We start from the raw sequence: 13,728 nt of genomic DNA, 5'->3' as shown, positions 1-13,728 counted from the left end.
ATACTAATGTAAACTAACTCAGTTCTGTGGCAGTTGCATGGAGACGACAGAGGAACAGTTTATTCTGGAACACATCTTGCAAGCCTATCCCCTTGGGAGTGCGCTGCCTCTGCTAGACAAGAAAGGGCCAATAAGATACAATGTAGGCAACAGGAGGCCCCAGTTTGTCTGCTGCTACAGGAAGAGCCCTTGATTTTTGAAGAAAACTAGACTGGGCACGTTTGCAAAGATAGGGGTTGCATTGATTCGTCCTATAGCCTGAGGTTTACTTTTGATGATTCCAATATCCCATCCTAATAAGAAAACTAAACTAAATTTTTTTAAATGCACATTCAAGGGTTGGTTGAGAAGTGATGCTTTGTGTCAGCTCCATGCTGTTCAAACCAGTCTCATTGTTTGTGTTAAGTTTCTAGTGCTTTCTGAATCCACATCTGATCCCTTTGCGGATGTGCTTGGCCTAGAGTTTCACTCAGATCACTGCAAATGCCTAACTTTAAAACTCTGTTTTAGGAATCAAAGCACATTGAACAATTCCTTCCTCTCTTTCTTTCTTATTGTTTCAAAGCCTAACTGCTGTCTTATTTTCATTATTTGCACCAAGATGGCCATGCATTCAGACTCTGTGTAGGGTAACTAGAAGTATTCACTTCGGCCTGCCAGCTCTTCCAATGCTACTACATTGCTACTTATGAAGCTGCTGCAAGAGCGACCCTAGCAGAGCATACACACACACACACACACACACCCCTTCAGATGTCTCATATAAAAGACAGTACAATTTGCAGGCAAAGGGTAGAAACCAGAGAGAACTCAGGATTGAGACTGAAACCCAAATCTAAATCCCTATGCACCTATGACTAGAATTCTGGAAGCTCTTGCCTACTATCACTCCCTTAGGGTTGTCAGCTCAGAAACAATCAACACCAGAAAACTAAAATTTAAAAAAAAAAATGCTTCAAGAAAGAGATTGGATATTTGAGCCATCTCACACCTCCTGAAGTTAGGAGACCCTGAGTCTCCATTCTCAGTCAAAGAAATGAGTTGTGCTTTCTTCCTCCAACAATCACCTGGACCCTTAGGACCAAAAATGTAATTTAAGAATGTTGATGTACAAAGGAATAACACTTTCCAGCATCCAGAGGCACCCAGTAGGTGTGCTTCAATGCCCTAAGTTTGGAAGAAAAATTATTTGCCATACTAAGGAGCTCTCTAAACATACTGGAATATTCTTAGAAAAATCTTAGCAAACTGACATTCTCCATTCTCCTTTTTCAATTTTTCTCCTCTCTCTTCATTCTTCCCTCCCTCCATATTTTCATATTCCCTCTCTCTCTCTCTCTCTCTCTCTCTCTCTCATTTACTCAAGCACAAGGTCCATGAACCAAATGCAAATCTTCTCTTTCGATTTATAATATTTAAAAGACACATGACACCACTAATTCTTCTGTAAACTGCAAAGGCATCCACTTTGCCTCCTCAAATTTCTGTACAAAGCCACAAAATCCACATAGCTGATTTCCCAACCAACATCAGAGGGACAGGTATGCCAGGAATCTTGAAAAAGCTCATGGAAAATGTATACAATGAAAAAACTATCCATGGATTGAAATACTTTTGCACCAAAATAAATTTATCTTTTCACTCCATTTTATCAACTTTTTGAAGTACCTCTGCCCAATTCTATGCAAGATTATCTCTGTAATACTAAAAGCTGAGTTGCAATTCTCTAGACTAGTGCTCCATTCCCTTTACCTTACTGATATAACTGCATTCTAAATCACGTTCTCATTCGTTTCTAGAGCCACCCATGTTCAGGTGTGGCTAGGTTTGCACACAAATGCAAAAGTTACCCTCAACCCTCAATTTATCTTGAAACATTGAGAGCTCAACAGTAACTCTACATGTAAATGATGGTAGGGCTTCCATGGAAAGAGTAGAAGGGAACACTAAGTAGCCTACAGAGAAACAGGTAATTTTGAAACTACCGTGTATTGCTTCCTAGTGAAGTCATGTGGGTGATCTGAGCTCCCCAACTAGACTGTGAATTCTCTGAAGGCAAAAGTTATATCTTACATATAACTTTTTTGGAATTTTTTAAAAGATTCACTTATTTATTTATTTGAGAGAGAGAGTTACAGACAGAGAGAGGGAGAGACAGAGAGAAAGGTCTTCCATCTGCTGGTTCACTTCCCAAATGGAGCCAGGAGCTTCCTCTGGGTCTTCCCACACGGGTGCAGGGGCCCAAGGACTTGGGCCATCTTCTACTGCTTTCCCAGGCCACAGCAGAGAGTTGGATGGGAAGTGGAGCAGCTGGGACCCTATGGGATGCTGGCACTGCAGGCAGAGGCTTAGCCTACTATGCCATAGCGCCGGCCCCTAGAAATTTATATATAACTTATTTGGAATTCTCATGGTACCTGCCACACAGCTGAGCACACGATGGATACTCCAAAACTATGCTTACTGATTTTGTCTAATGCCATGGAGATAAATTTCAAAGTACCATAGAATAGAAGTAGCACACAGCAAATACATGTGGCAATTCTGACTCCAGCAGTCTATAATGCCATTTTGAGTAAGCCCGTCTGTACGGCTAATGAAGGGAGTGGGTTTGGCACAAAAGGTAGCTCAGCAGAGGATCCCAATTGGTCCCAGCTTAGAGAGTAAGAATGTAACATATGCTCTGGAAAGAGTTTCTATCCTGAACTGCAATTACCTGTTTACTTGTCTGTCTCCCAGTATGCTCCCTAGGGTCCAGGATCAAGTGGTTTATTTTTGTATCCCCAGCAAGTATCTGGCACATGCTAAATGTACAATAAATGCTAGTGGGTCGAACTGATGATAAAAGAATGGTTAAATAAAATAATATAAGCGACAGTGTAAGTGAAGTAATATGATTTAACAGAGAAATTTCCATATACTCTTAGACTCATCACACCACAGCACTTATCATTCTGTGCTATAATTGCTTAATAAATGTTGTTTCCTTGGATGATCAATTAATTGAGGAAAACATAAAGCAAATGTAGGAAATATATCAGGACATCATATAGGATTGTAGACTGTCCCATTGCACCCTGTAGTTGTGTTTCTCACTCCACGGTGCAAATCACTTAATGCTTGTCTCCCCGTTAGAATGTGCATCTCTTCCCTTCTTCATCTCTAACTCCAGAGACTAGAATAGTGCTTTACAAAGAGTAGGCACTCAACAAGTATCAGTACAATGAATGAGTTGTTTATTCTTGCTCTTATGTAGATTTCACTGGACATCAGTATTTGATCTAGTCCATGTACAGGGGTTTGTGGTATGGATGAAGAAGGCAAGTATCATTTTCCTTTTTCAGGACTTTGTGACAGATGCAGGATAAATGGCCTGGTCCTTGCTTGGCTACGTGCGGGCCCCTCCTCTTTCTGACAATGTTTGTCAGTTGATATTTCCAGGAACGCATACTGGAAATGCACACTTAGCTTCACCCTGTACAGTACCTGCTATTTTGGCCTTGTGAGCCCTATACACCAGATCTGTGTGATTTTGTTAAATAAGGAGAGCATCTGACTTTGTGACTCAGGCACAGGATCAGAACTGAGACTTTAAATGGCTTGTCTAAATAATTGAAGCAATTAATTTCTTTCATTCTGCCCATAGGAGACTCGCAGAAAGGACAAGATCTTCAATGAACCATGTAGACATAGTCACACATCTGTTTCCTGTCTTCGCCGCATTATTTAGTAGACACCGGGACTCACTTTTCTCTAGTGCCTTCAAATAACTGCATAAAAAACCACCAAGCCCTCAAGATTCAATCCTCTTGTCCATCTCCACAAGCAATAGCATTGTCAGCACCTGACAACTTTAGCCTCTTTCACTCCTATTGTTCAAATGACCAATATAAGCAGTGTGACCATACCACTTTGTAAATCTTGTCCACACAGGACCAGCCTAAATTCCTCTTTGGTTATAAGTGCCTAGAGAACCACAATCAAGTTCAGGCCATTGCAATGGTGATTCTGCAGTTGCATGATGAGGAAATCTACCATTTAGTGGCTTCCTATGAGTCAGATCCTTTATATAACACAATGTCATTTTATTCCTTGGAACAATATTACATGGAAGGTAGGTGTGTTCATTTTGTAGATGAGGAAACAGAGACAGAGAGATTCTATAACAAGAGGTAACCCCAGATTCAAAATCACAGTCTGATTCCATGATATAACATTATTCTTCCTTCTCCATTGCTGAACTTTTGATGGTCCATAAGTAGCACTGCAACTACTCTACTGTTTAGGCCCCAGTAGTAGTCGCTGGAATTAAGAATTATAGCTGAGGAGCAGGTGTTTGTTAGAGCTGTTAAGGTGCTGCTTGGGACACCTTGATCCCATTTTGGAGTTCCTGCCCCCTTCCTTTGCTCCCCTCAGCACCGCCACTTGGGAGACCCAGATTGAGTTCCAGGTTCCTGGCTTTGGTGTGACCTAACCATGGCTGGGGAGTAAACCAGTGGATAGAAGGACTCTCTCTTTCAAATAAAATGAAAATGAATAAATAAAAATTTTAAAAATAATTTAACTTGAGTCTACCTGGGACAACACTGGACTTTCAATAAATCTTTATTTATAGAGTGTGGATAGAAAATATTGTTGAATTTGTTGCCAGCAGAATACCATCAATTGCTCATTAAAGGTCCCATGAATTCTGGTGAGAATTATTTTTCAGGAACAGGGTATAAAGTCCACAATCTAGTCCACCCTGTCTCAATGATCTACTCTGTGAGTCTCTGTAAGTCCCTTAGCATCTCTGGATCCCTGTTTCATCATCTACAGAAAGGCAATCTATCAAGATACCTGATTTAAGGATCAAAGGAGACAATGGTTGTGAAGGTGCTTTGAAAAGTGTGGAAATGCCCTCCAAGTGTGAAGTATTCCTTTCATTAGTGGCCTAGAAGGCATATGCCAGTATGTGCCTCCGGGTGCACCAAATTTTGAACCAAAGAGGAATTTAAGCAATTTACAGAAAAATGAAATCAACTTAACAATTGTTATGTATAGCCTTCTCCCAGCCACCCACTCACCCTCATCCAATAGCCAGCAAACATCTGACAACAAGGTGCTGTTAAAAGCACTTGCATTTGAAAACATTCATCCCCAGTAAAAAGAAACAAAGCTAACTCAAATGTGTAGCTAAATCCTAAAATTTTCATTATTCATGACAGTTTCAAATTCTTCAACTGTCAAATGTTACCACCAGAACTGCGAAGAAATGGCAAAGTAGCTTTTTAAATTTTTTTACTTGCATCCCATTAGGCAGCCTATCCACATGCTCGACAAGAGGCTAGAGAACAGTAGTGTGAGAAAAGAAAAAGCAGAGAGGAGACTTTAGGGGCTGAATGACACTCACAATGGGAAAAGGGCTCGTATGCAGTCAAGGGTTTCATTCATTTTCAAGACTGCTTGACGACTCCTGCTAAGGCACGGCCGCTGGCCTAGGGCTACCACATGCAGTATTTGCAACAGGTGAAGCAAATTTGCACTATGCCAGGACACCACGTGGGGACTTATAGGGCTGAGACCCCTTGGGCCTCCATTCCCAACACCCATCCCTACACAAAGGCCCAACCCATTGCCTTCGTCCCCAAGAAACACTGCAAGCAAACCTGAGGATGCAAAGGGGTTTAGGCAGAGAAGTTCTCTCCAGGCCTGCCCGGGGGTGTGTGGCTGCAGAGCGGCTTACAGAGCAGCTCACGGAGGAGAGGGAAGTCTGGGAGGGCGTCCCAGAGCCACTTAGCTGCACTCACCTCCGGCAGAGGCACGCCGTTGATGATCAGGTCTGGCTGCTGGGGGCCCTGGCTGTTGAAAGAGTGATGGTAGATGTGGTTAGCGCTGGTATTGCGGGTATTCTGGTTCTCCACGTTCAGGAAAGTGCTCTCAGAGCGGCGGCAGCCCAGGGGCAGCGTCTGCTGGTGGTAGTCGAAATAGTTGAGGGAGGAGGTCAGGGAGGAGCAACTGACAACGTTCATCTTGTCTGTCTCCTCCACATCCCGGGGTACCAGGCGGATGTCATTCTTACTGATTTTTTTCTTCTTGCTTGATTTCTTTTGATGCCCATAGGAGTACTCAGCGATTCTATGTGACAGAAAAGGCAGCATGAATCGCTAACACCCTCCCAAACCATACTCTGATTAATAAACATTAAGCACCCCAGAGGGTTGCGCCCCATCTCCGCTCCAGCTCCTTATTCTGGCGCATTACATCACCTCATTTCTCCCTGTGCTTTCTACATGTGAAAACAAGCCAAGGGCCATGAAGTTTTCATATTAAACATAGGAACCTCCCCCCGCCCCAGTCCCCAAAAAGTTTCTACGCTTTGGATTGGGATGTGATATTTTTCATTGTGAGTGGCCAATAAGCAGGGGTGGGGTGGGGGTGGGGGGTGTGGAAAGTTGAGCCTATGGGAGAGAAAGCATGGAAATGCTCAAATCTGGAGCTTCCTGGAACCCAAAGGAACTCCTGGGAAAGATAAAGGGTAAGTCCCAGTTTAATAGGAGACAGAGGGAAATTTAAATAAAAAAAAAACACACCACCCCCCTGCTAGTTCCTCCAGGCGTCTGCCGTGTGGCAAGCACCCTGGATCAGCTTCCTCTGTGAGGGACCTGCTCGGTGTAGGACCAGGCGGGGAGATCTGACCCTGCTCCGTGACACTCCTCACAGCTCTCCTCAGCACCCTCCCCCCTGCCCTAGCCCAGCTCCCTCCTGCTCCACCCCACCCCTCCTCTCCAGGAGATTTCTGATAGCCAGACCCAGAGGAATGAGGGGAAATGCCTTTTTACCTCTTTCCCCTTAGGCTCACTTTCTCCTCTGCCTTTTTGTCTTGCTCCTCGCTAATGGGAGAAACTGAGATGCAATGCAGACACTTGCTGTTTTGTCCTTTTATAAAACAGCCGAGGAGACAAGTGATGGTTAAACAATTACTGCAAAGGAATTTAAAGGTTAGTGCATTCAGCATCCTTCTCCATTCAGGTGTACCTACAAGCAGCTGTGCTGCAACTGGAACATAAAGAGCTCAATTTAATTAACACTGACACAGACCCAGCAACGTGCACCGAAGACACCAAGCATTACGAGACTTGTCAAAAGAAATACATTAAAATATAGCCAGATTCTCAAAGTCATCTATGACTTTGCACATAATGATTCCGCTTATTGTTTGGAAATTCAATTTCTGGGCAATAATCAGGAAAACAATAGGGCTAATAAATAATACAGGTGGATCTTTACAAGGGAAAGACTGCCTGTATTCTCACTCGACAAAGCTAATTGTCTGAATACAAAAAGGGAGGCCAATTCAAGCAGCAATTGCAGATCATCTCACAAGTCTCATAAATGAATGCATTTCAGGAAGAGCCTCTGCAGAGGCTGAGAACAAGAAACCTCTGCCTAATCACATGGAAAGACACGCTCCTGAACTTTAGGCCTCTAAAAAGTCTGAGCAGATGGGGAGATTGCATATCGACAGAGGCAAGTGCTTGCTCTGACCCTGGGCTCTACCTAGAGCGAAGCCTATGAGATCCCCTCAACCTTTCACTCTGTGCCCAGGCAGACTTGCCATGATGCAAGCTACTGCTTTTGGAGCTAGGGAGCAGATCAAATCCCAAAAACCTCAGGACCAGGGTTGGTTTTCTCTCCTCATCTGTTTACAGAATCAATGGGAAGTTCTAATCATTTTGTTTACCCATGATGGGTAAGTTTGGCAATGTCCCGTCCAATTATTCAGCTGAGGCATTCATTGCACAGCCCTCTCTGTATTGACCAATTATTTAATTAAACTGTACTTCATTAATCCCAAACCATCACAGGGAACAGAGCGCTTTACAAAATACACATTTGGGTGAAGTTGGAGAGCACTGAGATTTGCTTCTTTTTTTTTTTTTTTTCAATTCAAATGCTCTCCTCCCTGTTTAATGATCTCCCTGGCAAGCTCTCAGAAAGAGCTCTCACTTCTAGTCATACATCACCAAGAGGTGGCAAAGCCTTCAATATCTTTATTTCAAGCTGATTTCTTTTTCATCAAGGAAAGGGTCTTGTGCATTTACTTTATGCTGAGAAAATGGCTTAAAAAGAGTCCCCTCTACCATTATCTCCATATAAATAAAATTTTATTGACCCCCAATTTTTTTCCTATAAAAATTGCTACTGGCAGTCACAGGTTTCAAAGGTAAGAGCAATATTAATTTCCATTTCTCCCATCTGAAATGGCTTGGTTCTGAAGGAAGGAAAAGTCACGGCCATTCCACTAGTAACAGGATTAAAGCATTTATGAGGCATTGCAGCTGCTCTTTTATGGCACCTGATTGATATTCATGTGTGGTTAGCATTTGTCTACTAACTTGTGTAACGCAGAGAATAGTAAAAGGGAAACAATAATTGCATGGCTGTTACATATTCAGGGGGCTCTGATTCAGAGAAGTGTGCATTTCAGGCGGTGTCAACTACAAATCGGACCTCAGGAACATATTTCGATTGATTAACATGCAAGCACAGATGGCACAGAAGACACACTGGATGTGTAGGTGTGTGAAAAGCACACACACACCTTGGTTGGAAATAGCAGCATCATTCGTTTTCAGCAAAGTAAAGAAACAACTTTTTATTTCAACCGTTTCGATGAGACACTGCTGGAAAAAAAATACATGTATTATCCTAAATTAGGTCCCAGGAATGCTTACACTTATTTGGCCTATCAGATTGTAACAGGGAAGGGCTTCAGTACAACCCTTCAATGTGCTTATTAAGAAACCTTTGGGGGAAAAACACTACCTGTCATTTGAGTTTCCATGTTTCCCTTCTCTTTCTCTCCCTTCATCCTCTCTGCCACCTACCCCTCTCTGTTCTCTCTCTCCACACATGCTTCAAGAGAAACTGTAACACAATAGCACATAGTGACATCCACTGGTAGCGACAAGATTTTAATGCCACAGCACTTCCACTTTAGAGGAAAGCACCATCAACCCCAAAAAGATTGCTATTTTTACTAAAACATCTGGATGCAAAGTCTTGTCCCTCATTGAGATATTTGGTTGCTACATACCAACCAACCAGATATTTGAAAACATACAGATGTCTGATAGAATGTCACTTTATGTAGCCAGATGTTTGGACACTGATTACCAAAAAAGCCAAGAAAAGACTAAAAACACCAATCACCTGCTTTCCCACATACTCCGGTTCTCTCTTTCCCCTACTCTATTTTCCACCTTAGGCTCCCAGTCCCAGGATCTCTCCAGAGTTTATCTGTGTAACAGAATGGGCCAACTGCCATCACTCCCCTCTTCTCGGTACCTGCCCCCAACAAATCAGGTTGTACTTGGTTTTGCTGCAAATATGAATCTCTCTCTCTCTCTCTCTCTCTCTCTCTCTCTCTCTCCTGCCATAACTTTGTGGAGACAGCTGTGCAAATTTTAAAATGATAATTGCTTTTCTGCTTATCATCATTATGTGACAGAATCCATTCGAACAGTAAATGATTGTCTTCCAGCAAATTGTCAGATCAAAAGAATTGATCAACTTGGACTGTCACAAACTTTTCACCCTCCAAAAAGAAGCGCCGTGAGTATGCTGCATGCATTTAAGTAGGAAACAAAAACACTGGGTTTTCACACTGAGACAGATACACACACCTTATTCATCCAAGACAAAGCAGAAAAAAGAAAAGTTGGCTCTACCTGCAGTTGTAGGTCCGGATCTCTTTGTTGTCTCGCTTGCACTTGATTGCCACGAAGATCATAGTGACAAAGAGGATGCCGGCAATGGAGCCCAGGGCTATAATGAAAATCAGCGACAGGTTCACCGAGCCCATTGATTCTTGGGCATCGAGAGCAGGTGACAGGTAGATAAGGACCAGCGCAGAGGCAGAGAGAGATGTCTTGCCATGGTCGTGGGCCACCACGATAAGCTCATAGGAAGCCTTGGAGCTCTCGCTGAAGGTGCGGGTGGTTCTGACTTCGCCATTGATTTGGTCTATTTCAAAGAAGCCGCGGTCACCCTCGGTCATGTCATAGGTGACTCGGCCGTTTTCACCCTCGTCGTAGTCGTCTGCCTTGACAACGGTCACCAGGTAGCCTATGCCGGAGTTTCGGGGGATGTAGACCTCGGCAGTGCCATTGATCAGGGGCGGGGCCGTGATGACCGGGGTATTATCATTAACGTCGAGGATGATGACTCGCACTGTGGCGTTACTCTGCAGCGAGGGCAGGCCGCCGTCTTTGGCTAGCACCTTGAACTCGAACGCCTTGGTCTGCTCGTGGTTGAAGGATCGCAGTGCGTAGATATCACCCGAGTTGGGGTTAATGGAGACGTAGGTGAAGACAGGCATATCCCGCACCTGCGACGGCACAATCTGGTAGGAGACACTGCCGTTGAGCCCCAGGTCGGGGTCTCGGGCAGACACGGAGAGCAGATAAGCGCCGGGCGTGTTGTTCTCCTGCACGATGACTTGGTAGTAAGGCTTGGAGAAGTGGGGGTGGTTGTCGTTCTCGTCAGTGATACGCACGGTAAAGGACTTGGCACTCTGCAGCATGGGCACGCCGCCGTCGCGGGCCTGAATCGTGAGGTTGTACTGATCGTGTTGCTCGCGATCCAGCCGTCCGTCCACCAGGATAGTGGAGAAACTCTCGTACTCCTGCAGCCGAAAGGGCACGTTGCCCAGCAAACGGCACTGTACGCGTCCATTGAGGCCGGAGTCGCGATCAGACACCCGCACTAGTGCAATCACGTAGCCCGGGGGGGCGCTCTCGCTCACCTCCACAAGCTCACTGTTGACAGACAGCAGGTTGATGACCGGCGGGTTGTCGTTCGTGTCCAGAACGCTGACGGTGACTTTGCAGTGTGCCGGGATGGAGTTGGGTCCCAGGTCCTTGGCTTGCACGTCCAGTTCATACACGTGGCCCTCTTCGTAGTCTAGGGCACCGGTGACAGTGACCAGGCCGCTATGTGGGTCAATCTGGAAAAGCTCCCGCGTACGGTCATTCACGTAGCCATAGAAGGAGTACACCACCTGGCCGTTGGTGCCCTCATCTGGGTCGCTGGCATTGAGGCGGATGACAGGTGTGTTCGGAGGCGAGTTCTCTGGCACACTCACCGCGTAGGTGGACTCGCCGAACACCGGGTTGTTGTCATTGGAGTCGGTCACCTTGATGCTGAGGCCAACAGTGCCCAGGTGCGGCGGGTCGCCCCCGTCGAGTGCCGTGATGCGAAAGCTGTAGTGAGACTGTGTCTCACGGTCCAGGCTCTTCTCCACCACTAGTTCGGCAAAGCGTGAACCGTCGCCACGCGTCTTGATCTCCAGGCCGAACAGCTCATTGGGCGTGAGCTCGTAAGTCTGCACGCCAAAACTGCCCGAGTCCGGATCATAGGCGCTGTCCAGCGGGATGCGCGTGCCGGGGCTGGCCGCCTCCGAGATCTCCAACTCGATCTGTGCCGCCGGGAAACTGGGCGCGTTGTCGTTCAAGTCCTTGATCTCCACCTTAATCACGCAGATCTCCATTGAACTGGACATGACCTCTAGCGAGATGATGCACTTGGGACTCTGGCGGCACAGGAGGTCTCGGTCGATCTTCTGCTTAGTGACCAGCAGGCCGGAACTGGGGTTGATGTCCACCAGGTGAGGAGCCGAGTTGGACACCACGCGGAAGGCCGAGGCCTGCCGGGGGTCCAACGCGAAGCCCGCCTCCCGTGCGTCCTTGGCCACGTTGGCTATCACCGTCCCGGCGCGCTGCTCCTCTTCTACCGAGTATTTGAGGTTAATGAGAGCGGCCGCCTGCGTCCACAAAACGGCCAGCAGCAGCAACACCGGCAGCAGGAGCGACTCCATGGCTGCGCGGGGCTCTGCCTGGCCTCGCCTCTCCACACCCCTCCGAGGTCGACGCCGCCGGCGCTCCAGCTTCCCGCCGGCTCGGGCCGCCTGTTGCGCGCGCCTCGTGGCCCCGGAGGCCGCGGGAGGAGTCCCGCCCAGGGCGGCCCGGCGGCGCGGGGGGGACACCCGCGCCGGCTCCAACGTTGAGGTTGCGGTGGACTCGGAGGGGGCTCGCGGGGGGCCCGGGGGCTCCGGGGGGCCGAGGGAGCGCCGCGCGGCCCCGAGCCCCCTCCCTCCAGCCCGGCTACTCAGTTTTCCCCTTTCAAAGTTAGCCAGGCGCAACTGGCCGCAGCGGCGCAGGGCTGCGGGTCGGGCGGCGTCTGTGCGGTCCAGACGACGCGCAGCCGAGTCCGGTCTGCACTTGGGGCGAAGTCGCGGAGGGCGGCGGGGGCGCAGCCTTTCAGGCACTGCCCGACCCGCCGCAGCGCACCGGCACTGGGGCTGGTGAGCGCGTTGTCTGTGCACCTGGCATGCGCAAGAACCTCCCCGCAGCGCTCCGGGCTTACTGCGGAGACAGGACCCGCCTGGAGCGCGCCCTCCGGGGTCCGGGGGGGCCACACTGGGCTCTTCGAAGCCCCTTGGGGAGAAAAGAGGGTCGCAGGCGGGAGTCTGAGTTGCTGGCAAGCGCCGCAGGCTGAGCTGGATGGCGGTCCCCGGGCCGGCAGAGGAAGGGGGAGGGGAGAGAGGCTGCTGAGGCGAGAGCGCGCTCCTTTGCGCTGAGGACGGCTTTGGGGGGCTTGGGGAACGCGTCTGTCCAGGATCCGAGGTGGGCCCGGAATCCCCCCCACAAAGTAATTGAGGGGCTAAGGGCGTTTGCGTTTTGGCAATCAAAGTTACCAACGCAGCTCGAGCCTCCACGTCAAGTTTGTGAAAATGAGGAGATGGCAATCTGTCCAGGAAAATCGTAGTCCCAGTCTTTCCAGTGGCCCGGGGGTGGGAGGGCGGGGAATGGGGAGGAGGGGAAGGCAAGCGACAACTGTACCGGCCAGGAGAGGCGGGGCTGCCGCCGCGGGTAACGGGGGCTTTTCTTCCTCCCTCGTTTTGGGCTGGGGAGTCGCTCCGAGGGCCGCCGCCGCCGCCGCCGCCGCCGCCGCTGCCACCGCCGCCGCCGCCGCCGCGGGAGGAAGCCCTCCTAGCTCAGTCGCATGTCGCTGGGGTCCGCCTTAGCAGCTACCACGGTCGACGGTTTGGTCGCCGCCAAAGTTTACTTGCAGGAGCGTCTTGCTTCCATCCTCCCGGAGAGGCGCTGGCCGCGCTGCTTGGGGCTCCCTCCCTCCCGGGCGCTCGCGCACTCAGGAGGTCTGTCTCGCTGTTTCGGGCCGCGTGTGAACGTGTGAGAGAGAGGAAGAGTGAGCGTGTGGTGTGGGCAGTGTGCGCGTGGGCTATGAGAGAGCAGGAGGCGATGGGTTTCGGGTGCAAGGCTTCGGATCCCCGATAAATCTGTTCAGCTGGAATGCCGCGGAGCACGACACGCCAAGGGCCCGCGCCAGACTAGGGACGCGGGTGCCAGTGCCCCCCGGGCAAGCCAGGCATGGTGCGCAGGAGGATGTGCTGCCGTCTGCGCCCGCTCGTCCGTGTCCCCCCTGCGCCAGCCGCCGCCGCCGCTACTGCTGCTGCTGCTCCTCTCGATGCCGCAAACTACTGGCCGTGGAGTCTGGAGAGAGCTGGAGAGAGCCGGAGCTGCCGAGCCCGGCTACGCCAGGCGCTGGCCAATCAGCGCGCCGCCCAGTGGGCGCCGGCATTGGGGCGTGGCCAAGGCATGGGGGCGGGGCGGGGCGGGGCCAGGCGGAAACTTACACACCGGCGGGACCTACCGGTACCCCGGC

General features: G+C 49.0%; 1 protein-coding gene across 1 annotated transcript in view; it reads right to left on the bottom strand.

Annotated features, from left to right (window-relative positions):
• Nucleotides 1-13,025, bottom strand: part of PCDH19 (protocadherin 19) — a 118,002-nt gene extending 104,977 nt beyond the window's left edge. The window contains exons 1-3 of the mRNA XM_008273147.4: nucleotides 9,714-13,025; nucleotides 6,822-6,962; nucleotides 5,790-6,117 (exon numbers count right to left, since the gene is read on the bottom strand). Coding sequence (XP_008271369.2) covers nucleotides 5,790-6,117; nucleotides 6,822-6,962; nucleotides 9,714-11,860 — 2,616 coding nt within the window. The 5' untranslated portion in view covers nucleotides 11,861-13,025. The remainder of the gene's footprint in view (nucleotides 1-5,789; nucleotides 6,118-6,821; nucleotides 6,963-9,713) is intronic.
• Between the last annotated feature and the right edge of the window lie 703 nt (nucleotides 13,026-13,728).

The sequence above is a fragment of the Oryctolagus cuniculus genome, chromosome X (assembly GCF_964237555.1).
Source record: "Oryctolagus cuniculus chromosome X, mOryCun1.1, whole genome shotgun sequence".
Taxonomy (NCBI): domain Eukaryota; kingdom Metazoa; phylum Chordata; class Mammalia; order Lagomorpha; family Leporidae; genus Oryctolagus; species Oryctolagus cuniculus.
Note: the sequence above shows the minus strand (reverse complement) of the source record. Positions and strands in the feature narration are given on the sequence as shown.